The 26755-nt window shown below is 39.4% G+C and overlaps 1 protein-coding gene across 1 annotated transcript in view; it reads left to right on the top strand.

Annotated features, from left to right (window-relative positions):
- The window catches only part of vwa8 (von Willebrand factor A domain containing 8), a 158199-nt gene that overhangs the window by 16868 nt on the left and 114576 nt on the right, over positions 1-26755 (top strand). Inside the window, 15 exon segments of the mRNA XM_051959410.1 lie at positions 2305-2472; positions 3342-3506; positions 4910-4959; positions 5037-5145; positions 5232-5336; positions 5464-5592; positions 10333-10467; positions 10550-10627; positions 19069-19229; positions 20920-21033; positions 24205-24403; positions 25137-25214; positions 25295-25410; positions 25496-25536; positions 25539-25598. Coding sequence (XP_051815370.1) covers positions 2305-2472; positions 3342-3506; positions 4910-4959; positions 5037-5145; positions 5232-5336; positions 5464-5592; positions 10333-10467; positions 10550-10627; positions 19069-19229; positions 20920-21033; positions 24205-24403; positions 25137-25214; positions 25295-25410; positions 25496-25536; positions 25539-25598 — 1708 coding nt within the window.

Below are 26755 nucleotides of genomic sequence, written 5' to 3'. Positions count from 1 at the left end.
ACAAAATCAGATCAATCGAACCACTTTGGAGCATTCAGTGCTTGTTTGAGAGTCTTTCAGATTCTACTCTGATCATGTTACATTGTTGTTCTGTCAGTTTGTTCTGTCGCCCTGTTTCTGTTGTCACAACACTGGTGATGTGTAATCTTGGTATCCAGCACTTGTCTTTTCAGGAAAATGATGCTGCAGGAATAATCATGGTTTCAAATTCTAGGTTTTCTCCAGTGATTTATCTGAAAAGACATCCATGTTGCCAATCCTTGTTTCTATGGCTGTATTATAGACTGTAAACTGCTGCACTTTTGCTAATGCTGTGCTATATCCATTGATATTTATTAATTGTGAAAAACAAAACAAACAAAAAAAAGATGATTTTTGTTTTACATCGTGACACCTGGAGTGGATGTAAAATTGCTCAGGTGTAGCAGGGTTTTTTTGCCCTAAAAATCTCTTCAGGTACAAAAAAGACTCCCACACACCGTCAAACTTGCAGTGATAATGTTTCAGTGCTAGACCTTCATCGGACAAATAGTTTGGTGCCAAATCAGAAGCCATCTTAAATAGGGAGTGGCTTTAACTCTGTCAAAAAAAAACCAAACGATTATTTACATACTGTCTCGATACATGTGAGTCAGCAGTGAGGCCAGAAGAGACATTAATATTGTCACAACATAGAGACATGGACAAAATAGTTGATACCTTTCCACTGAAAAAAGAAAAACCTGCAATGGTCACTGAAATAACTTGACCAGCGCATGTCCACCAAGTGGCGCTATGATTGTGAAGGGTTATCGGCCTTTGGAGGTGATCAGGGCAGGACTCTGATCGAACATGTAAAGTTTGAGGCAGATTTGCCCGTACAGAAGATAACTAGACAGCACTTCCTGTTTCATCGGCGACACATCAAAACTATCGGGGGCCTCCATGCCCTTTAACATCTGCGGAGGATTTTAATAACTTTTGACCACTAATGCCTGGTTGTATATGCAAGCCAAATTTTGAGATGTGTTGGATTTCGCTCCTCGGAGGAGTTTGCTCTTGAAAATTTCAAAGAAATTACCCAAAATCTCCAAAAATCTGACATGTAATTCAAAATGGCCGACTTCCTGTTGGCTTTTGGGTATGTGTGCAAGAGGCTTTTTTGTGCAGCCTAATGTGCTACTTATGCCTGCCAAGTTTTGTAGGTCTAGGTGAAACGTGCTGTGGGGGCCCAATTTTACCAGTATTGCAGGGCCATTTTTCCACCCATATACTGTTCCCCTAAAATATCAAGTTTTTGTCAATTTGGATGTGCATGCCAACTTGGACACGTTTTTGAGTATGTTTAGGGCTTCAAAAATGCAATTATTTTTTCCGGAGAAAGTATAATAATAATTCCTTGCATTCCAATAGTTGGTGCTCGGACCATAATAAAAATTTAGTAAAAATTATCCAGTGAAAATCAGACATTGCTTTTGAATTGTGGTTCAACAGAATCATTTAAAAAAAAAAACTAAACTGATGAAACTGGAATACTCAGCCCTGAAAATCTGAAAATGTTATGTGTCTCGGGCTCAAAAGTGCTGTAAAAATAACAAATCAAAAATGCAAAGTTTTGACCCACCTGCAGGGTTCTCACCAGGATTTTTTTACAGCGTAACGGCAGGTCCTCCCGCACGCACATGCGCAATAGCCTTCATTAAGTCTCGCGAGCGGCCGGCCCAGATGTCAGCCAATGAGCATCACGCAGATGCTCCAAATGCTCGTGATTTAGGTCACTATTCCCCATACATGGCATCACGGAAACAACCGAGGCATGCTAATTGTAAACCCGAGATTGGAAGTGACTCTTAATTTTAGACGGGAACGGGCCAATCGACAGGAAAGTACGGCTGAGGTGGGGAGACATAAATTAACCTAGATAGGCACCCAGTTGATGAAAACAAACGCACATGGTGTTATCTGTCAAAATAACAGCGTAGCGGCCCTAATCACAGCGTAATCTTTTAAACTGACAGCGTAACGGCCCGTTATGCTGAAATGCGCTGGCGAGAACCCTGACCTGTATTTGCTTTAATGGTGTATAATTTTGAAACTAATCGCAGCATGAAGGGCATGAAGGTAGTTCAGCATGTCTGTATGAAAGGACAGCTGATTCTGGGGGTGTTATGTGGGAGGCACTGATCGATTTTTCATCAAATTACACAAACATACAGGCCACAGATCATTCTGGACAATGGAGCAGCAGATTCAACCTGATTGAAATGAGCAGTGTGTTTAGCCATTAGCTGATAGCAATCTAACTTCTAATATGTTTGTCTGCAGTGCGCCGTAAGAGCGGCGACGCAAGGTCGAGTCCTGGTCCTGGAGGGTCTGGAGAAGGCCGAGAGGAACGTCCTGCCGGTTCTTAACAACCTGCTGGAGAACCGAGAGATGCAGCTGGAGGACGGACGCTTCCTCATGTCGTCTGAACGTTACGACAAGCTGCTGCAGGTCAGAGACTTCTACACCCTCCAGTTTGGGAAGTACAGTAAACATTGTGTTTGGAGATGACACAGCTGTGACTGACAGACTTCACTCCTCTGTATCAGGGTTTATATTGAGAAAATACATTTTTTATAGTTGTTGTTTATGGAGCTGTGTCTATGTGAAACCTCACACTTAAGCAGTGAATTTTCACGCTACTCCTACAGAGCTCTTTCAGCTGCTATAAATACTATGTGACACTCAAACACCTGTGTACCTGTAGCTATTTGCGTACAATTTACTCTTACTATAATATGTGTCAAATGAAAAGAATTTCATTGGTGTTTGAAAGGGATCTACCAATATGGGTTTCTCTTTGGTGACTAAAAAAGGCTGATGACCCATATTTGGGGACCGATATACATTAAAGGTAATGTTTTACAACCATGCGATAGCAGAGAACCTGCCATTCATAACTAGGCTTCTTCCCTGATAAGGATGACTATAACTGGATATGTAAAATAGAAAGACAAGTCATTAGTTTAGGACGCTCTCCTCTGTTTATGTGGGATCAACTGTGATTGATCAATTTGCTGTTCTTCTCTTTTTTTCTTAATCTTTGACTAATATAACACTTTCACTGTCCACTAAGGTCCAGATCTTGAAGAACTATTAGGTATTGTTTTCCACACTCTGTTTCAGGTGTGGCTGCCTTCTATCTCAGCCGCTAGCCATTAGCATAGCATTAGCCACTGAGAGAGAAGCTAATTTCCTGGTTTCTTGCTCAGTTTTTTCACTCCCTGCTTGAGAGATAAAAACACCAAATATTGACCACGATAATCGATCAGTCCGATAATCAGTCCATCCCCAGTGTTTAATGCATTGATGCGTTGCAGGAACACACCAAAGAGGAGCTGGACAGCTGGAAGATAGTACGAGTAAGTGAGGACTTTCGGGTCATTGCTCTCGGCCTTCCTGTTCCCAAATACAAGGGGAACCCGCTGGATCCTCCTCTACGCTCTCGGTTCCAGGCCAGAGACATCTATTACCTACCATTCAAGGTCAGTCCACAAACTGACAGATTATCTAACACCAATATTTTTTTCAAATTTCCCAAAATATCTCAAGAAGGAGGTTAAAGTTGGGAAAAAGCTATTTTTTCCCCCCCGCTCAATCAGTGGACTCGCGTTATATTGAAGAAATCGTGTATAATGTTTACTTGGTCGTTTTTTGAAAGGTCCCATATGGTGAAAATCTGTTTTTATTGTGTTTTTGTATGGAAAAACCTAAAAAGTGTAAAAGAAAAGCTATAACACTTACTTCTGACCTTCCCTAACTAGATGTCTTTCCAGCTTTATAAGCCAGTGAGAACTTTATCCGGTTTCTACGAAGAATCTGAGGAAACAATAGTTGTGAAGCTAAAACTTTATATAACCCTGTCCCCTCACTTCTTCCAGGTGATCAGTTCAGAATGAGCAACTGCCTCACAGTCTACCAGATTTATTGTCTTCGTAGAACTCTTTCTGCTAACTGGAAAATGTCTGAAAACTCACCAAAGTTCCGCTGTTGGCTGCAAGAGTGAACACAAGAGTCTTCATACACCCTCAGTGTTACCATTAGCTTTCATGGTATCCTTACATGTCAGAACTCTGTGGAAAATGTAGCACTGAGAGACATTTAGAAGTGGTAGAAACTTGAACTTGAAACCTATAAACAAGGACTGGGTGACTGGTTACAGTTGTTAGCCTCTCTCCTGCTCTCTGTGCTCACATATTCTGCATTTTAACACAGCAGAAGTCACTATAAGGCTGTTTTCATTTGTTAGACAGCAGAACAAGTATAAAAAGTGACTGAAACGCTGCACATTAAGACTTTATGCTCACCAGAAGTAACTTCAGAAACACAAACTGCTGATTTTACGACCACAGCATCAGCTAAAATGTAAAAAATAAATGCCTGTCCTTGAAATGATTGATTATTTCCATGTAAAATGATTTCTTAGAGAGAAAGTCAGAAGCAATTAAAAGTGTTCCTCTCAGACATTTGTTGATGTCTGTGTCAGCTGATGTGGTCGACTGTTTTTCTGTCAGTCACAAAAGCAGGGAGAGTCTTCTTCCTGAAGTGGGCGGGGCCAGCAGCAGCTCTGTTCCACTTAGTTTGTTTAGCTTAGGACTGAAACCAGTTATTATATAGTCAGTGAAATCAACCATTTTTGTTGTATTTTTAAATGAAAAATTGAAAGACAAATATTTAGAACTCTTAATTTGTTAAAAAGTGGCACAATGTGGGACCTCTAAAGCATGCCAGAACAGAAGTGTGAGTCTTAAGTATTCTACACCTTTTTTTTCATTTATCAAAAGCAGTTATTCATCTCCTCTGGAACAGTTTTCAACATTATGATTTTGAGAAATGAAAGAGATTTAAGTGTAGAGCTTTGCAGAAACTCTCCTCTTTGTATTTTCAGGACCAGTTGGAGTTGCTGTACACAGCAGGACCAAATATTGCTGCAGAAAGGTAACGACTGAAGCTTGTCTGATGTGTTTGTAGTTGCATATGTGAAGTAATACAGCATGTTTTATTTTGTGTGTCAGAGTATCCCAGCTGTTGTCACTTGCCACGACGCTGTGCTCCCAGGAGTCATCCAACCTCGGCCTCCCAGACTTCCCAGTGGACAACCTGCTCCCTGCCCTTCACATCCTGGTAAGATAGAAGGGAGATGAACTTGCAAAGCCAGGATTTAATGAAAAAAAAGCTGTCTAATGCCCATTTTTTCTGTGTTGTTGCAGAATGCTTTCCCAATGCTATCCTCCCAGCAGCTCATCCAGAGGCTTTACCCTTACCACAGTATCCTGGGAAAGGATGGGCGTAACGCCGTTGAGGGAGTACTGAGTGTAAGTCAGGATGTGAAGAACCAGTCAAAATGTGGTTTTATCTAATGTGCATGCTTGTTATGGCCTCAACATAAGATATCCCAGTGCATCAATTATTAACACATGCTCTTTGTGGCGTCTTTGACAGCGGTTTGAGCTTTTGGATGGTCGTCGGCAGCCAGCACCCAGCGCCATTTTGAATGTTTCTATGGCAAAGGACCTCGAGGGTCATGCAGATGTTACGTTAAGGGTCGCAGACAAGGATGTCACCTGTCAGGTACCATCAAACAGGCTGTAAACAATGTAAAAAAAGCCTCAGGTTGTTTTCTTTTGGTTTGCCGAAGCACACTGTCACTAAAAAATGACGTATTTGATATCACAGAAACAGCAACAATATTCTTATATTTCTTAGATATTTTGCTAAAAAGCAGCCAAAACACACACTGTCAGTAAGATTTTTTAGCATTTCAGCAGCAAAAGTTACAGGATTACAAGTGATATATAAATGTTGTACACTGAATTATATGTTTTATTTTAGGTGGGCAGAAATCTTCATTTTTTTTTACATGCTGGAAATTCCTGCTGCTCCTTTTCTTGATCACCTCAGGTTTTCTGACACAAGGAAGACCTCATTAATCCTTAAAGTTAGAGGGGCTCAGAAGCTACAACCGTTTATAAGTAGGTGTTTTTCCTCCAATATGGAGGGAGGAGTGGAACAAAAGTCATGTTTGCATGGAGAATTACTCAGAAAAATGCATTTTTGTATTCTTAAAGCCCTAAAACTTTACATTTGTCTTCAGAAATGATTTGAAATTTTGATTTTAAAGAAGCTTTTGAAGTCCTGCGTTGCCGACGTCCATTTAGCTCCCTGGAATCTGCTTGTGCTGAATTTCTTAGTGCATCACTGTCAAATGTACGTCATTAGAAACCACGAGCAAGTCATGTGACAGTGCAAAAACGTCATCTTTAAGTTTGAAATGATTGTTCTTTTGGTTGTTTGAGAAAACAGAAATCAAAGATTCTAATTTCAGGCACAAAGTGAGATGAAGACATTTTGCACAAATAAATTATGCGGTCAGAGCAGATGATCTCAGCGTCCCCAGTGCAACCACCAGAACCTTGTTAAATTATGACCTCATGTTTGCAGCAGAGCAGACTCATCATCCTCTGTTGTCATGGCAAACCACACACAGACAGACAGTAGCTTGACCACTGGAGTCATTATACAAACAAGTATGTAAATCTTTAAACAAGAACCCCTTCATCCCAAAATTTAAAGAAATAGCGTCTGCTTATTCGGATAACCCTCATCAAGTACAAAAATGTTTGTCCTGTTTATCAGATTATGCACGCTTTGACTTCTGCTCTTCTTGATTTGAAAGCCACTGCAAGCAGAGCAGCCAGTGGTGAGGGTGGAGGGAAGAACTACATGCTCAGTACACAGTAGAACAACATTTAGTCAGGATGTCTTTTCTTTCAGAGGATCACTTTAATAGATTTACAACCCACAACCAATTAAACATCCCCATCTCATTACTTATTTAAGGGTAACGATTTATAAGGACCAACACCGTCAACTTTGATGTTGTCTTCTTCTGCCTTTAGCGAGATTATACTCATATCTGTGTCTTTAGGTGCATTATGTTGTTTTTTAGTACCTTTATATATCTGCATTATGCATGTTTTTTTTTTTAAATTAAGTGTTTTCTTAAGGAACATTAACATAAGTAAGATGGGAAGTTTCTTTGCTCCCGATCCAATCTGAGTCATTAAATATTTGGCGTCTGCTACGTAAGACAGACATCAAGTATTGTAGATTAGCTGTAGTACCTGATTGTGCCACCAGGTGGAGCCTCTTGCTGTTTCCAACAGTAGCAACCAGATTACGCTGCAAGTTGTTTTTTGGCCGGCAAGGATTATTATTGGTGTTTTGCTTGTAAAAGACCACCATAGCAAGGCTGCCTGTGACACTTAATGATGTCCTGTTAGCGCAAAGTTGTCTTTTGATCAATAATGCGGCACTTAAGATAATGTTTAAGAAAATGTTTTTAAAACATGTTTAGAATTTATGACACTTATGTTTTTAGTACTGTAACAACCGGAGGAGGCGGGCAGTTATTGTTTTGGCAAGTAAAGAGTGTTTTCTGTGGGTTTAGCTTCTAAAAGGGCACCATGACAAAGTCTTCAGGGGTGCTTAATGACGTCCAGTTAGCGTAAATTTGTATCTGATAGTATTTCTTAATCCAAGTGGTAAATGTAACAGCTGCTTTTACAGCCTGTGTCATGATTCCATGGCTCAAGACAGAAATATTAGCAGAGGACAAATGTACGATGCCCCGTTCTTATTATAATTTAGTCGTCTTTTGATCAGTAATGCTGCACTTGTTCAGCAAATGTTTCAAATTTGTGACACTCGCGTTTTTAGTTCTGTAGCAACCAGAGGAGATGTGTAGTTATTGTTTTGGCAGGCAAAGATTATTACAGGGGTTTAGCTTGTAAAGTTGAACTGTGACAAAGTCGCATGGGACGCTTAGTGATGTCTAGTTAGCGCAAATATGTGTTGGATAGCATTTCTTCATCCAAGTGGCAAATCTAACAGCTGTTTTTACAGCCTGTGTCATGTGTACATGGCTTAAAACGGCAATCTTACCATAGGACAAATGAACGATGTGCCCTGTACTTAGTGAAAATTAGTTGTCTTTGGATCAATAATGCTGCACTTGTTAAGAAAATGTATCAAATATCTGACACTTGCGTTTTTGTGCTGTAGCCACCAGAGAAGAAAAGCAGTTATTGTTTTTTCAGTGTTATGGGGGTTTAGCTTGTAAAGGGACACAATGACAGAGTCTTCTAGGGTGCTTAATGATGTCCGGTTAGTGAAAATACATGTCAGATAGCATTGATTTAATCAAAGTGTTAAATGTAACAGCTCCCTCTGTATCATGTGTCGATGACTTTAGATAACCGAATTAGTCACTTTATGATCGATAATGCTGTGCTAATTAAGAAAAGGTTTTAAATTTCTGATTCCTGCATCAAAGTGGATGTAAACGAAGAAGTTCAAGTTAAAAATTGCCTTGATTTGCTGGATATTACTACAGAAAAAACAAATATGTTGAAGTAAATCACATAAAGAGTTAAAACAGCTCAGACTAGACAAAATTACTGCATCACTGTTGCAACTTCTGCTATAACAATCATTCAAAAGTCTTACTGTAAAAATCCCTGTGGCGCAGTCGATGGAAAAAAAAAAACATATGAGAAGTCCACTACATCCTTTTATTAGGCTGTAAGTTGATACAGCATTTGTACTCAGTGTGCTCAAATTACAATTTTCAGATGTCTAATTACATCAGGCAAAGAGACTACCCATGACAGCTTTCCATTTGGCATATATTTTAAATAGTGATTAAATGCATTTTCTACTCATTGAAACTGAAATCTTATCTTCCACTGATACTCTTAAGGGAACTTCATTATCAGTCTGTAACTTTTCTTCTCAGAAGAGAAAAGGCATCAGTGTTTGTGAATGTGTTGCTGTGTGGGGTTTGGGAAAAACACAGATCCGTTCCAGTTTTCTAAGAATAGCGGCACTGATCTTCCAGCCAAACAAATGATATCACTCTTAGTAAGTCTTTGAAGCTTCTTTATGTGTTGCAGTAATCCTTTTGGCACTGTACGTCTCATGGATTGTTTGATAACACTGACTTGTTGGAACGTATAGTTGTTTTTGTGCCCAGCTTTACGTCAGGGATGGTGAGGATTCTGTGAATCATCTTTTATTTAAAATTATGACTTTGGGAATTTGCCCCTTTCGTTAAGTGTGTTGTACAAAGTCCACGTCAAATGGAGTTACTCTCTTTCACAGAAAACACCGTCCAGGCTTTTCTTTTGTTACTTATCTTCAATTCTCATCTTCATTTTTACGGTTAACGTGAAAATATACTTTGTTCTGTGATGTTATTAGTTTTTATGTGCAATTTAACAAAGCAAAGTATATTTATTTATTTATTTTTACCATGTTTCATCCTTAATATTCATATTTCTTCTTTCAAAGTATGGCAAATATTTGGCAGATTTTTGATGTGGGCATTTTTTTTACAGTTTGGTTTGTTTTTTAGGGTTAACATTTAAACTAGCACCATTTTCTGCAATTTTACTGGATATTTTATGTGATTTAACAAAACTACGAAAAATCTATAACATAACATTAGGTTTTTTTTAAAATGCTTTTAAAAATGCATTTTTAGAAACATTTGCTTTTTTCACAGCACAGTAAAAAACAAGGTATGTTTTTTTTATGTAATAAGTAAATGTCATAGAATTAATTACTGTTTGTAAAAATACATGTGCTGGATGTTTTGATTGTTTAAAAAAAATCTGTTTTCTAATGCTCAATATAGATGGTTTATCTTTGAAAAAATGGAAATATCTGTTAAAAAAAATTTACTCTATTTAAATACAGTAAACATGTAAGTGTAATTTAACTGTCAAATATTTTTAAAAAGTATTAATATTTGCAGAAATTAATATTTTTGTAAAGACATTACTTATAATTTTTGTAATTTCTTTTGGACCACATTGATATTATATTTTTGGTGATTTTATGAGATACTATGTGTAACTTTAAAAGGTGTAGAATAACAATAAATTGCAAGTTGAAAACATTCTTTTTCTTTTTCTACAGTCTACTCTGATTCTTCCGATGCTTCTGTGTTGTCGTTGAGCGTCTGACCAATCAGAGCTAACTTATGGAGGTTTTTCAGAGGGTGGGCCTTAAAGAGAGCAGCTAAAATGGAATGTTTCAAACAATGCAGCATGAGAAAAAAAATGTTATTTTCAAACTCAAAAGTACAAAAACATATTCTAGAAGACCCCAAATATTCTATTTAAACCTGTGAATCTGCAGAATATTGACTCTTTAATGAAGTATTCTTTCTGCCTCCTTTATAGAATAGTAAGGCAGTTTTTTTTGGGTCTTTTATGCTGTTTTTTTCTTGTCTTTATTAAACTTCAGGTTCCAGCAGGCACCAAGGATCTGCGTCCACCAAACAGCAGCCCGACCTTCATCAACACACCGAGCCACTCACAGCTCATGGCTGAGATGATGCAGTCACACATGGCTAAAGACATCTGTCTGATAGGAGCCAAGGTAGCTAACACACAATGTGCAGCCGACACACGTACGAGGCATCATATCTGATTTTAATAACAAGAGTTGTGTATTGTTGCAGGGTTGTGGAAAGTCAGTGATTGCCAGAGAGTTCGCTGAGATACTGGGCTACAGCATAGAGCCCGTCATGCTCTACCAGGTAAATAAAGGCTGCTCTTTAAAACGCTGAATGTGTTTTTTTCATATTGGATGCATTTATATTACAAGAAAGTAGTACAGGTTTTGATTTTCATGAGCAAAAAATGTGCAACTAAAGAGTTTAAGTTGAGATTTCTAAGCTGAATTTAGGTTTTGTATCTCTATATCTTTATTGTGCTCTATATCTTTTTGTCCCATTTTTGTTGTTATGATGGACTGATTTTTTCTAATTCTATAACTGCGGGTCAAATTAAATGAAAATACAGAGCATGTGATAAATTGGAGAACAACCATCAGACTGATCGTCCCTTTTTTTGTCACAGACCTTAAATAATTAATGGGACAATCACATCTTTCAGATTTGTCCATCTGTTGACTTACATTATGAAACATCAACAACTGTCCTTTCATTTTTGCTCCATCATGCTTTCATAATTTGCTTTGAATCCATCTCGGCAATAAAATATTGAGGCAGTGTCATTTCAGTAAAAAATGTGTTTGTTCATTAATGTGCTTATCATATCACTGGCAAAGGCTCATAATAATGTCAAGAAGGAGGTAGAGGGGCAAACAAACAGCACACAGGAGTAATTCTATAAAATGAGCCTTCCTAAATGGTCAATTTAATTTTTTTTTTTTTTAAAAAGAGATTTTTTTTCATGTCAAACCGGAACAGATTTCTACAAAGTTAAGTCAATTAATTAAAAATGAAAAATGTCAAAAAATAAAAGTGACTACATAAATATTCACCCACTTTCAAGTAAATCACCTAATTTAACAAATGTGGAGCCAGTTGGTGGTAGAAATCACACGGTTAATGAAATGAAGAACATCTGACTGCAGTGAATGTGTCTCATGTGACTGGAGTATAAAGATACCTGTATCTGGAAGATTCAGTCATTGGTGAATCAGTACTTCAGGATACAACTACACCTTGAAGACAAAAGAACACTCCAAGCAACTCTGTGTGAATAGAATTCGGAAATTATCCAAATGACTGAATACGACTTAGAGTCCAGTTAAATTCATCATTAACAATGGAAGGAACATGACATGTGTAAACCTGCCCAGAGCAGCTTCCTCAAAAACTGACTGAGCAAGAAAGGGACTTTGAGGGAGACCACCAAGACATCTATGACTCCTCTGAAGAAGTTACAAGCTTCAGCAGCTGAGATGGGAGAGACTGTAGATGCAAAAACTGGTTGTTCTTTACCAGTTAAAGCTTTACGGAAGAGTGACTAAGAGAAAGACTCTGTTCACAACTGTGAATCATGGTGGTGGCAGCATCATGATGTGAAGCATGGTGGTGGCAGCGTCATGATGTAGAGCATGGTGGTGGCAGTATCGTGATGTGGAGCATGGTGGTGGCAGCATCATGATGTGAAGCATGGTGGTGGCAGCATCATGATGTGAAGCATGGTGGTGGCAGCATCATGATGTGAAGCATGGTGGTGGCAGCATCATGATGTGGAGCATGGTGGTGGCAGGGTCATGATGTGGAGCATGGTGGTGGCAGCATCATGATGTGGAGCATGGTGGTGGCAGTATCATGATGCGAAGCATGGTGGTGGCAGCATCATGATGTGAAGCATGGTGGTGGCAGCATCATGATGTGAAGCATGGTGGTGGCAGCATCATGATGTGGAGCATGGTGGTGGCAGGGTCATGATGTGGAGCATGGTGGTGGCAGGGTCATGATGTGGAGCATGGTGGTGGCAGCATCATGATGTGGAGCATGGTGGTGGTAGTATCATGATGTGAAGCATGGTGGTGGCAGCATAGATATATACAAACACTAGATGTCTCATGAGCGCTGTCAGCCTATGGGGAGCAACGTCGCCACATGGCGGCCATCTTGGGACAGGGCTGCTCGATCACTCATAACATTAAAGTGAATGGAGCATGGATTTTAAAATCACTGTAGATTGCTCAATTTTCAATCGATTTTACAACAGCTTGGTTTGTTATAAACGTCAGAGATGTACTTGTTTTACTGCTTACATAAGAATAATTAAAACCATTGAATTCATATAATAATGAACACAGATATCTTTTTTCAGCATAAATGGATGTAAATGTAATTTTATTATTTAGCATTGCACTTCTTTATTACTATCAGCTTTCTAATGCACAGATAAAAACAAAGCTCAACCAAAATCAATGCAAAACAAACAGAGATGTTGTCTTTTCTTTTCATGAACCTGGTGCCTACATTACCCACAATGCATTTTGGCTGCAGGCTAACTAATCCAGGCATAGATGCATACAAACAATAAGTCTAAGGTCTCAATCAAAGTCTCTTAACAAGCAAATAAATACAACCACAACCACAAAGAATGTAATTTCACCTAAAGATTAGGTTCTCAAAAAACGTTGGTCTCAGGAAAACCTAATAATTGAAAATCAGATTGTGAGTAACACCATCTTCAATGTGAGTAGCCAGGCAGAAAAGACACACAACTATGCCGCATTTTTTAAAACGAAAAGCTGCGATTTCGGAATTGAGCCTGAATCATAGCCACGTTAATAAGGTTTGTAATAAACTAAACCGTTTGTAAATCAATCAAGAATTGAGCAAGTTCTGAGTGTTAAAGTGAGGAAATCATCCACCTTACCATTGACTACAGTACAGTGCGCCAGAGCAGTCCCCTGTCCTGAGATGGCCGCCAAGTGATGACGCCGCCGACTCCGTCTTGAGACATCTAGTGTTTGTATATATCTATGGGTGGCAGCATCATGATGTGGAGCATGGTGCTGGCAGCATCATGATGTGGAGCATGGTGCTGGCAGCATCATGATGTGGAGCATGGTGGTGGCAGCATCATGATGTGGAGCATGGTGGTGGCAGCATCATGATGTGGAGCATGGTGGTGGCAGCATCATGATGTGGAGCATGGTGGTGGCAGCATCATGATGTGGAGCATGGTGGTGGCAGCATCATGATGTGAAGCATGGTGGTGGCAGCATCATGATGTGGAGCATGTTTTGGATTATAAAATGACGGTGTCCAGATGTGCATCACTAATCGAGATCAATCAACATCGGCTCAGTGCTGTAATTGCAGCCAAAGGTGCATCTACAAAATACTGACTTGAAGTTGGCGAATGCTTGTTTTATATTTTTGCGTGATTTGACATGAAACTCTAGCTATTCTTGTCAAAAACCCCAATCATGTTGGCCATGATTCAGTGTTGAAAATCACAAAAGGGGAAACTTCCAAGCCAGGTGAACAGCATATATAATCTCTGTATGTAAGGCTCAGGGTTGCAACAGTATCTTTGTCTGTTGATGTAAAGCTTAGCTAAACCTCCCCCTGTGTGTGTTTGATTGAGTGGAATGTAGTCAGCCTCATGACAGTTTGTGCAAGAAGGGGGTTTGCTTGAGCTTTATGTATTAATGCATCGCGCAGCAGCTATTTTTAGCCCGCTGAGGTCGGGGGTGACTTGTGCTGCGGGAATTGTGGAATCCTTTGCTGGGCAATTCATCTGGTTTGCACTGAAAATCCCATTTTTGGGAAACAAAGTGACATGTCAGGTCAGGTTTGTTGGCATATGCATCCTTCAGTGAAAGAAAGAAAACATTTGCACAGGGTGAAGCTTAGGATATATGAGTAAATAATAAGACTAATGCTGTGATTAAATTTTATTTAGTTTGAGCAGTTTGAAACGTTGACAGCATGGTTGTTTATGCTGTCCATTCATCAGTGTTTCGTACATGGCGCAGACTGTGACCATGACATAGCACAGTTTCATTATTTAATAGCTGCTTCTTGTAGATTTTGCATCATGTCTGACCCAACAGTTGTGTCAATGTTGTTGATGATATCTCACGTGATAATGCTCCATTAAATGTATTACACAGTGAACCTTGGACTTTAAAAATTATATTGCAAATAAAAATATCTGTCAGAAAAAGTGCAATTTTAAATTTTCCCCCAATTTTTTTAACCCTAAAAGGAGCACAGCAGTGGCTACTTTTTACATTGACATTCATATTGATTGTAGTAATGATAAATAAAAGGTAAATCAAGGGCTTTTGAAATATACAAGATGAATTATACATGATGCTTCTGGTACAGAAAAAAGGAAAATGGTGACACACATTGGTTGGTAGGTCACCAGAAACCCTTAGAGACAAAGAGATTATTTAGACCCTGTGGCTGAGGAGGCCAATCCTATTATTAACCCGTTCCACAGTGCTGCTATCTATTATTAAAATCACCCTTTTGAGAGGCATGTCACACTGATTGGAGAGTCTGTTTTGTACTACCATGATTGCAGTGAATGTAGCATTTGCTTTTTTTATTCCTGGTACATCAAATTTGACAGATTTGCAGGTGTTATCACAATCACTGATCCTCCTTCATAAAGCTGAAATCTCACTTTGAGCTGCTGCTGATGTCTCTTGAGGTTGTTATACAGTTTTTGACTGGGGCTACAGTGTTTTCTGACAGTTTGGAAAGACTATGTATATCATGGCAGCTGTGAGTTTCCAATGATTCCTATAACTCAAATGTTTTCTACTATGGAATCATTTACACACGTGGACAAAATTGTTGGTACCCCTCAGTTAAAGAAGGAAAAACCCACAATTCTCACTGAAATCACTTGAAACTCACAAAAGTAACAATAAATAAAAATTTATTGAAAATTAAATAATCAAAATCAGCCATCACTTTTGAATTGTTGATTAACATAATTATTTAAAAAAACAAACTAATGAAATAGGGCTGGACAAAAATGATGGTACCCATAACTTAATATTTTGTTGCACAACCTTTTGAGGCAATCACTGCAATTAAACGATTTCTGTATTTGTCAATGAGCGTTCTGCAGCTGTCAACAGGTATTTTGGCCCACTCCTCATGAGCAAACAGCTCCAGTTGTCTCAGGTTTGATGGGTGTCTTCTCCAAATGGCATGTTTCAGCTCCTTCCACATATGTTCAATGGGATTCAGATCTGGGCTCATAGAAGGCCACTTTAGAATAGTCCAACGCTTTTCTCTCAGCCATTCTTGGGTGTTTTTGACTGTGTGTTTTGGATCGTTGTCCTGTTGGAAGACCCATGACCTGCGACTGAGACCAAGCTTTCTGACACTAGGCAGCACATTTCTCTCCAGAATGCCTTGATAGTCTTCAGATTTCATCGTACCTTGCACACTTTCAAGACACCCTGTGCCAGATGCAGCAAAGCAGCCCCAAAACATTACTGAGCCTCCTCCATGTTTCACCGTAGGGACAGTGTTCTTTTCTTCGTATGCTTGGTTTTTGAGTCTATGAACATAGAGTTGATGTGCCTTACCAAAAAGCTCCAGTTTGGTCTCATCTGTCCAAAGGACATTCTCCCAGAAGCTTTGTGGCTTGTCAACATGCATTTTTGCAAATTCCAGTCTGGCTTTTTTATGAGTTTTTTTCAGCAGTGGTGTCCTCCTTGGTCGTCTCCCATGAAGTCCACTTTGGCTCAAACAACGACGAATGGTGCGATCTGACACTGATGTACCTTGGCCTTGGAGTTCACCTTTAATTTCTTTGGAGGTTGCTCTGGGCTCTTTGGATACAATTCCAACGATCCGTCTCTTCAATTTGTCATCAATTTTCCTCTTGCGGCCACGTCCAGGGAGGTTGGCTACTGTCCCGTGGGTCTTGAACTTCTGAATAATATGAGCCACTGTTGTCACAGGAACTTCAAGCTGTTTAGAGATGGTCTTATAGCCTTTACCTTTAAGATGTTTGTCTATCATTTTTTTTCGGATGTCCTGGGACAATTCTCTCCTTCGCTTTCTGTTGTCCATGTTCAGTATGGTACACACCTTTTCACCAAACAGCAGGGTGACTACTTGTCTCCCTTTAAATAGGCAGACTGACTGATTATGAGTTTGGAAACACCTGTGATGTCAATTAAATGACACACTTGAGTTAATCATGTCACTCTGGTCAAATAGTTTTCAATCTTTTATAGAGGTACCATCATTTTTGTCCACGTGTGTAAATATGTGCGTATTTGTCTCCAAAAAATCTCACCCCCAAAAAAAGGTTCATGTATTTTGGTTCCTTAATGAATTTTCTTTATAGGTCTTTTGGAAATATGACACAAATATACATACAGCCACTTGAATTGTCAGTTTTGGTGACATCGAAAGTTGTCACCAAACTGACAATTTGGTGAAGCCTTTGTGAGTAAATACAGTTGACTGCAGCTGGTGACTCTACTGAGCTGATTCAGTAATGGATTGTTGCATTCATGGCTGTAGCTGCCAGAATAATCCATCCATCCATCCATCCATTCTCTATATACCGCTTTATCCTCACCAGGGTCGCAGGGGGTGCTGGAGCCTATCCCAGCTGACTCGGGCGAAGGCAGGGGACACCCTGGACAGGTCGCCAGACAGTCGCAGGGCTGCATACATAGACGAACAATCACACTCAGAATAATCCATCCTTCTCTATTACTATTTTGATAAAATGACCAGATGTTACTATGGTACTTATTCATACAGCCTGAGGTTTATATACAGTTTTGGTTGGAGCTATAGTGTTTTCTCTACATTTGTAAAGACCATGTATATCATGGCAGCTGAGAGTTTCCAATGACTCCTATAACTCAGAATTTTTCTACGATGGAATCATTCAAAAACATGTATTTTGTCACCAAAAAAAACTCTAAAATTAGCAATCATGTATTTTGGTTCCTTAATGAATTTTCTTTATAGGTCTTCTGGAAATGTGGGGGAAATTATATACGGGGTGTCCCAGTGGCATTGACATCATTTGAGATGTCCATATCAGAGTGACTACATGGTCAAGAGAGATAATACTTAATAGCATTTATTTTGGACATAAAATGTTTTATTCTACAAATTTCAAATGAAGGGTTCTGGTCGATGGCAATTTTATACTGTTCCAAAGTCATTACAACTGTTCAATGTGGCTGTACAGATCTTTTTTTCAGACACAAACAGCCTTCCTCTTGGCACTTCTTATGCCTCGTCCAAATCTGCTTTCCTGTTGGCGCTTGTTTGTGAAATTTTAGAACAAATTCACGTTCCACATTCACATTTGAGTTTGGGTCTTCTTAAGTACACAGAAGGCCTTTTCTTTTGCAGTAAACGGCATGTCTATTCGTGGAAGCAGAAAAATTAAAATGATTACGCTTTTTTGAGCGAAAAGAGCACACAAATTTTGAACAAATTATTAGGTGATGAAATGATGTCAGATTTTTTTTTGGGAAGCCCTGTACATGCAGCAACTTGAATTATCAATTTTAGTGATGTAGAAAGTTGCGTTAATCGAATTGGCGCTTAACCATTTGTGAGTGTATGCAGTTGACTACAGCTGGTGACTCTACTGAGCCGATTTAGTATAAAATTGTCATATTCATGGCTGTGACTGCCAGAATAATTCATCCTCCTCTGTTTCTATTCTGGTAAAACAACCAGATGTTGCTATACTACTTGTCTATACAGCCTGGGGCTTATGTGCAGTTTGGGGCTGCTACTGGTTGAATCTCAGTGGAACAAATTACCCACGGAGCTTTTGAAATGTACACATTTCAGTGAGTTTTCATGCTTGCTGAAGCGATGGTTGCTCTTGGGTCAATCTTGTACCCATTAATGATGATTTTGAAAGTGCTTTGGTGGTCGTATCTTTTGTAGAGACTATGGACTTTAATTTTATGAGTTTCTGTGTGTTTAATGTTGGGAAATGTTTATTTGTTATGCTCATGTATGTTGATGTATGTCTTTGCCTGCTCTGGGACTGCAGGTGGAAATTAGCATTCGTGCTACAAGCTGGTATAATGCATCTCTCCCTTCGGGGTTAATGTTTATTTGTGCAATGTCCCATGGATCAAATAAATAAAAGAAAGAAAGAAAGTATTTCGTAAAACAGCCTCCAGCTTAAGAGGTTAACGATGCTCAGAAATGATAAACGTCACAGGAGCTGAGACAAATAACGTCCTGGTAGCTTTTTCCTGTCTGACCTGGCTGTTGTGACTAAAGAAAGCCGTCCATTAATCTCCTGTCTTTAATGAGTCATGCCTGCTGCCGTTATAATGGCCTCCTCTTAATTCACTCCACTTCATCTCGGCACCAATGGAGAGCTCCGGGTTTTTATTTAATGCAATGCCTCGCAGCAGTTAGCAGCTTGGTAATGTTCCACCTCCCAGAACAAATCGTGCACCTCCGCTTTCCCAAGACCTTCCGTCTCCGCCGTGACATGGCAGCGTGATAGTGGATATGAAAGTCCGGACAGAAATATGCCATTAAGTGTTATCCGTAAAGTGGAGGTGTTAAAGGTAGCAGCTGGACTGGATCATGTGAAGACAGAAATCTAGTGGATGTTTACGAGAAAAAATCTGAGCTTTCTTCATCCGTTTTTGCCGAGTGGTAGTTACTTTTAACTTGATGTACTGTCTTTCCCACTTGCTTTCATCTTTGACTTGTAGGACATGACAGCCCGAGACCTTCTCCAGCAGAGATACACTCTACCGAACGGAGACACGGCGTGGAGGCCGTCGCCGCTGGTCACCGCCGCCATCGAGGGCAAACTGCTGCTGCTCGACGGCATTCACAGGGTCAACCTGGGAACTCTGGCTGTGCTGTCGAGGTACTTCAGCTAAAAAATGTGTCATTTTTAGAATGTGCAATCAAAAAAATATGTTTGGGCTCAACAAAGACAAATTTAATGCATCTCTTCATAGAAATGTTGTTCAATCCAGAAACTATGTTGAGTTTGGGGAGTTCAAATTCACTCGAAGGTCTTGAGATATAAAAAGAAGACTTTAAGTTGATCACTCTTAAAAATTAAGTTTCAACTAGTTTATTGAACCTTTTTTTTTTTTTTATGTGTGTTGCTTACGTGGTAATCACAATTATGGACACAAGTTTATAAGTTGTCAAACATTTTAATATTAACTTGCTCCCAATAAATTTTCTTCTGTAGTTCAGAGATTTTTTTTAATGTTTGCAAAATAGCATAGTGTAGCATAGAATTTCTTTATTGTCTTTCCAAATTTGCATTGAAATTTGTCAAAAATCTCTTAGTGTATAATAAATAAAAATGTCTGCAGATTTTTGTTAATCTACTAGCTTTTAGGAGATTAATAGTTTCGTATTTCAAAACACAATGTTTCAATTTTGGCAGCAAAAACAGCAACAATTGCACAAATTTACACTGTGCAAAATTGGGTTCTACAAAGACAAATTTACTGCAACAGTTTAAAGAAAAGTGGTTCAATCAAGAAACTACTTTGAGTTTGGGGAATTCAAACTTACTCAAAGTTCTTTTTAATCACTGAATGAGAACGGATATGAAAAGACAACTTCAAGTTGATCACTCCTAAAATTAAATTACAGCTATTTTTTAAAATATATTATTTAGAAGCATTTTTGTTTGGTGATTTTTTTTAATGTGTTTTTAGAATAGCACAGCATTTCTTTATTGCCTTTGCAAATTTGCAGTGAAATTAGTCAAAATTTGTAATGCATATGAATTACAAATACATGCAGGTTTTTGCTCATACTCTACTAGCTTTCAAGGACAAATGGTTGTGTATATCAGCACACAACGTTGGCAGGAAAAACAGTCTAAATTACAGAAATGTAACATGAGAAGCTCAGTTTGTCAAAAGGAAACTTTATCAATCTTATCCACTAGTTTGCTAAACTCACGGATAGGATGGGCAATTTTTACTGCTCAGTATAACTAGCTTTAGCGCTAATTGTATTACTGCACGTAGCTACATGCAGTACTGCAACATATATCGTCAGCTGTATTAGCAAGTGTAGCCTAAAATCTGTACAAATGTCTGCTATTTGGTCATATCATGATTGGAAATATTACCAATTTCATTGCTCAATTTGTAAAAGATTTGATACTCACCTTGAAATGTCATTTGTGTCATAATTGTTCAGCCTACAGACCCTCAAACATGCAATCTTAATCATCTGATATCATTTGATTTGTTGTTTGGTAAGTGGGGGGCATTAATTCCTGAACTCAAGGTGAAGAAAAATTAAGTTATCAAGCCAATTTCATTTAGATATAACTAATTTAGAAATTTGAGCATAAATGACACAAAATTAACCTGCTACAATATTGTAATGTCAACTTAGCCATTCAAAACAATGTTTAAAACTGAAAAGTTTATCTCAATCAGCAAAACAGATTTTTTTAATCTTTCAGTTGTCCGTTTAATTAGGTGGTGAGACTTTCTATAAAGGGAGCTGGAGCTGTAATGAACAAAGACATACGAACACACACTTCTGAGCTCATTTGGTTGCGTTTTGTGTCCCAGGTTGCTCCACGACAGGGAGTTGGATCTGTACGACGGGACCAGGCTGATGAGGTGGGACAGATACCAGACGCTGAAGGAAGACCTGCAGTTCACTGACAAACAGTTGCAAGAGAGGTACCGAAACAAACACATTTACAAATCACAAGTGTGGGAAGGTTTTACGAGCATGACAGGAACACCAATTCTCAGCATTAGAGCGGGAGACAAAAATAGTTTTTCGGGTAAATAAAAGAGATTGATGTTCATATTTGGGATGCTCTGTCTCATCCTCATCATCTCTCACTTTTGAGGATGTCTGCAAGTGTGGAAAGATTTGAAAAATAGAACAGAAATGTTAATATAAATGAAATGTAGAGTGCTGTATGTTTGTGTTTTGTCTCTTTCTTGAATCAGTGTTCTTATCGTCCAAACTTATTCTGCAGATCCTGTCAGAGAGGGAGTCTTACCAGGTGTTCATTCTGAAAATAGCCTAAAGTTGAATAAGTGCTTGGATCTGCAGAGTCGGAAAGTGCAGAAAATACGAGCAAGAAGGAAGATTTATATTGTCTTAATGAGTTTGAAAGTTCAGCGCAAAGCCAAACACAATGCAGTGGTTTCTAAAAGTACGCTGCAGCATTTTACATTTTTAACCGCGGGGCTGTAATATATTGTATATGGATGACTGTTGTTGGTCGTGACCTTAACTGTTCCCTGCATTTGACTCACAAAGAGTGTTGGTGTGTGTGTTGACATGCACATTTGTGTTAGAGTGTGTGTGTGTGTGTGTGTGTGTGTGTGTGTGTGTGTGTGTGTGTGTGTGTGTGTGTGTGTGTGTGTGTGTGTGTGTGTGTGTGTGTGTGTGTTAAACTCCCTCCTTAAGCTGGCAGGAAGGATGTTTGTGGTGGGATGTCTGGGCTGAAATAAACCCACTTCCTCTTCCTCCACTCCTGTGGCTCAGATGAAGAAGAGTGTGTGTGTGTCCACCAGGATTTTATGGGGTGCTATGGTACAGTTTCCTTTTTTTTTTTTCATCTCGTTATCAAGTTGAATCAGGGTTCCTGCTGGAGCAAACATATTTATATAGAAATAGATATCTGTATCTACATATTTGAAGGTTGTCCAGATCAAATTTTGGATTCCCTGGTTCGGTAGGAGTTGTTTAATAATACCAAGTCCTAATCCAATACCATTTTTCTGGATAGCTGTAGTAGTAATAGTTTGCACCACCAGGTGGAGCCTCTTGCTGTTTAATACTGTAGTGACCATAAGAGGCGGGCAGTTCTGTTTTGGCATGTTGAGAGCTTTGTAGGGGTTTAGCTTTTGAAGGGGCACCAAGACAAACTCTGTGATGCTTAATGCCCCCTGACTTTCCCAAGCTTGAACCAGATAGCATTACTATATCCCAGTGGCATACTGTATGTACTGTATTGTGTACCAATGATTATTGATTCACTGTTTATTAAGAAAACTATTAAAATTTATGACGTCTGTGCTACAGCGAACGTAAACGAAGGTATACAAAGAATCAGGCTTGGATTTGTTCCAATTCTGATCAGTTTATTTTTATTTTTCAGTGTGTAAATGAATGTATTGTGGTGCAAATTCAAATTAAACCAATTTTTCTCCCTTTTTTATTAAAAAAATAGGTAATTAAAATGCTAAATGTTTGTTGGTATTGACTGAAATTAAACATTTTATTGTGATTATTTTCAACTATATAGTCCGGCCCAACACCACACACCACAGGGCACCCCCAGACGTCCTGTGTAGGCAAGTTATAGAGATATGGACACAAGTGAGATTTAATGGGGGTTTTGTATCCAAACTCTCAAAAGCCGAAGAGCTAAAATGAATAATGCAAACTGTGATTTTTTTTTTTCACTTTTGCACTGAAATTGTAGCTCTTGCAAATCTTCTCAACCATGAAACTAAGCCCTTCTTTTCTTTTGCTAACATTTATTCTGCAATTGCCTGGTAACTTCAATGCATACCTAAAGCCAAAGTAAGGAAAATGGTACACATCAATGAAAACAAAGTCTGATCATGCAGTAAATACATCCCAGAATCCATAGAATTCATACTGTTTTTTAAGAAAGACGTTGTGAACAGAAACTTGAAGTTGCTTCAAGTGTATGTATATATGTATGCGTAACAGATGGATATGCCGGGCTTTGCAAAAGTTCTGTTACACTTGCAAAATGCAAGCAGAATGAATACAAAGATTTTTTGGTGCAATAAGATAATTTTTTATTTTCCAAATATTTCAATGTATGTGTTAATGATAATATTAATCAGAAATGTGGCCACCCAAAAGTTTTATCTTATTGCACCAAAAAATCTTTGCGTTCATTTTCGTGAATGTCTCAACAAGTGTAACAGAACTTTTGCAAAGCCCGGTATGTAGATAAATATAATAATAGATTCGATTTATATAGTGCTTTTCTGGGCACTCAAAGCGCTTCACAATGGATCCGTTATTCATTCACTCACACATTCTCCCTCTGGTGGTGGTAAACTAAATTTGTAGCACAGCTGCCCTGGGGCAGACTGACAGAAGCGTGGCTGCCAATCTGCGCCTACGGCCCCTTCGACCACCACCAACATTCACACACCAGTGTGAGAGCAGCACTGGAGGCAAGGCGGGTAAAGTGTCTTGCCCAAGGACACAACATGACTAGGTCAGAGTGGGAATCGAACCGCCGCCCCTTCAATCATTTGACAACCCGCTCTACCACCTGAGCCACAGCCGCCCTAAATATAGATAGAGCAATGTTGTTTCCCATAGCAACAGATAGAAACCACATGCTTCAAAGTGATAGAGTTGTCAGATTTGTGTTTGTATTTTTGTAACATCACAGAGCTGAATGGAAACAGCACAAGAGGAGCTGTTTATAATGAACCTTATTTATGTAATGGGATAGTGGGGTTCAGTGCATGCATAAGGCTGATAATTCCAGCCTCTGATGTCTTCATATATGAAACGTCTTCCCACACATTCATGCATGGCGACAGTTAGCTCTGCTTCGCCCACAGTGGAGTAAATATATCCTGCTGCAGCGTGGGCGTCTCTGTGGTTTGATAGAAATGGACTTTGCTGTCCTCTTCAATCAGAGGATTTCACAGTCGGCTGTCAGAAGTCGTGATCTCGACCCTGACGAAGATTCGGCGTGACACTCGCACAGGCACGTATCCGTGACAACCGCCATGTGGACCTGCATCCACTCGAACACGGCTGAACAAATGTTCAACTGTGTGTGATACCCAGTGTGTGTGTGTGTGTGTGTGTGTGTGTGTGTGTGTTTTTAGGTCAATCTTCCCCATCCACCCGTCATTCAGAGTGCTGGCCCTGGCAGAGCCTCCAGTCGTGGGCGCCAGTACAAGCAACAGCAGCAGCAGCGGCAGCAAAGGTCAGCAGTGGTTGGGTCCAGAGCTGCTCACCATGTTCGTCTACCACACCGTCACACCGCTGGCCAAAGCCGAGGAGATGGGCCTCATACAGGGACTGGTAAGACACGCCCCTTTTATGCCTTCTCAGACATGATATATGCAGTAAGGACAGACCAGTTATCATGGCTGATATTTGGCTTTTGGCATTTGTCCCTTTATCTGTGTTTTTTTTCAACCGATTATTGATAAATTAAAGGCTCTTCTTCGGGTCTGATCAGCCTCCTCCCTCTGTCTGTCATCTCTAAACAAGAAACACGAACCAGGAAGTTAGCTTCTCTCACAGTGACCAGTGCCCTCTGGGGATGTTCTGTGGCACTGGGACGGTGGCAGTGAATTCTGTGGGTCCTGTGGGTTGCAGGGCGGCACCTACCTAGATCAGGCTTATAATGGCACATCCCACAGTTACTCAGTAAGATTTGGATCTGGGAAGGAACCCTTAGCTTTGTCATGTTCCCCGGGCCACTCCTGAGCACTTTTTGTAGTGTGTCGGGGTGCATTGTCCTGCTGAGGGTTGCTTGACCTGCAATGTTTAGGTGGGGGTTACATGCCAAACAGCCACATGAATGTCAGGACTCAAGGCTTCCCAGCAGAACATTGCATTATAACAAGATGACTTATGCTGTTCGCTTCACCTGTCAGTGGTCAGTATGTTGCGGCTGATCAGAGGATGTGGTTGCAGCTGTAGGGAATGTGAACAGTAAAGTGTCTGAATGCCACTTCAGCAAACTGACGAAGTTCCATGTCACATGTCTGAAAGCAGCTTAAAAAGTCCTCCTCCTTCCTTTTTCCAGTGTCCGAATGTTCCCCCTGAAGCATCAGAGCAGCTCCTTCGCCTCACACACAGCCTCCGCAAGATGAACGACCCCACGGTAAGAGCGCGTCTGTCGTTTTTCCACTCTGTTAACGTGGGTGTTAATAAAATAATTTAATCATCTTTGTGCGTCTGCAGGCCCAGTCTCTGGCCTCGTCTCTCTCTACCAGACAGCTGCTGAGGATCTGCCGCCGACTCTGTCAGCATCCCGACGAGAGCATCGCTCACGCCGTCCACAAGGCCTGTCTGTCCAGGTACGACTAGAGACACACTCTCATTGTTTCTGTGTGTTTATCTGGCTGCTGATATGTGATTGTGCAATTAATGGTAATATTTCAGGTTCCTGCCCAGTCTGGCGCGAGCCTCACTGGAGAAAAACCTGCCAACTGCTCCATCGAAGACAAGCCAGATCCTGCCGAACACACTCGGGAGTATCCCTGTGAGTTCCAGTCGCACACCTAATTCACATTCATCAAGCTGACATTTGAGGATTTTCTCTGGCTAAAGCAGAGGCTTCGAATCCTGCATTTAATCATGAGTTAAACCTGTGGATTTCTCCCTTCCAGATAAAATCAATCAAGTTTATTTATATAAAGTGTGCTGCACATGCTATGAAACGGGCAACAACAGAGCCAAAACAGGACAAAAATCTTTAAAAACAGCATGTAAAGCAAATTAAATTACATTTACAATGCCAAAAAAAACAAACTAGCAAGGTAAGAACTCATAAAGAGGAAGTTCTGAATAGTAATATGTACAAAGTAGCACATTTATTAGACAACAAAGAGCAACCAAATACTACTTAAAACATTTACGTCTTGGCATTTTTCTAAACAGAGCAGGAACATTTAATTGAAGGAATCTCAGCCAAGTACAAATATGAAGTCATTTTATACACATTCAAAGCTTTATTAATCAGTTTTTGTATATTTATTTGTATATGTTTGAGCTGATTATAATAATCAGTGCTAGTATTATTATTATTAATATATAAGTAATAAAGTAGTTTCAAAAGCAGAGGTAGAACCTTCATTACATCATTGTTAAAATATGATACAAAAATCAGCTAATTGAGAATTTCTGCGTGTTTTTTTTTTTTTTTTGCCACACAGGGACATGAAAGAAAATACAACATAATTAAAGAAAAGTTTTAAAAACATCTCAGATAGAGCCTAAATAAGGATTGTATTTACTAAATTGTTTTCTGTCACCGCAAAGTGACAATCTTCTTTATTCAGCTTGGTCATGAAACAGTTACAAGCTGCAGTTCTGAGCTATTAATAACAATAAAAATAAATAAATGTTTTCTTTAAAAGGTGCAGAAGCAAAGTAGGATTCAGCAAGAAAAGAGACATTTTAATTCAAAACCTTTTCTGTTTTCCTGAGACGTAAACCTCAGTCTAGATTCCTTAGTCATGCTTCCATGATGATTACAGGTAAAATACACGTTTTCCAGACGTAGTAATGATAAGAAAAGATTATGGAGTGTGTGTGATTAGTGCTCTATTGTGTGAATTTCACATTCGCAGTCTGAGAGCTCGTAGTGGTTGCTGCACTAAAGAATATTCATCTGAAGTTTACCTTGTACAATTAAATGAA

Source organism: Acanthochromis polyacanthus, chromosome 14, assembly GCF_021347895.1.
Source record: "Acanthochromis polyacanthus isolate Apoly-LR-REF ecotype Palm Island chromosome 14, KAUST_Apoly_ChrSc, whole genome shotgun sequence".
Classification (NCBI taxonomy): domain Eukaryota; kingdom Metazoa; phylum Chordata; class Actinopteri; family Pomacentridae; genus Acanthochromis; species Acanthochromis polyacanthus.
The sequence above is the reverse complement of the archived record's forward strand: the minus strand, read 5'-3'. Positions and strand labels throughout refer to the sequence as shown.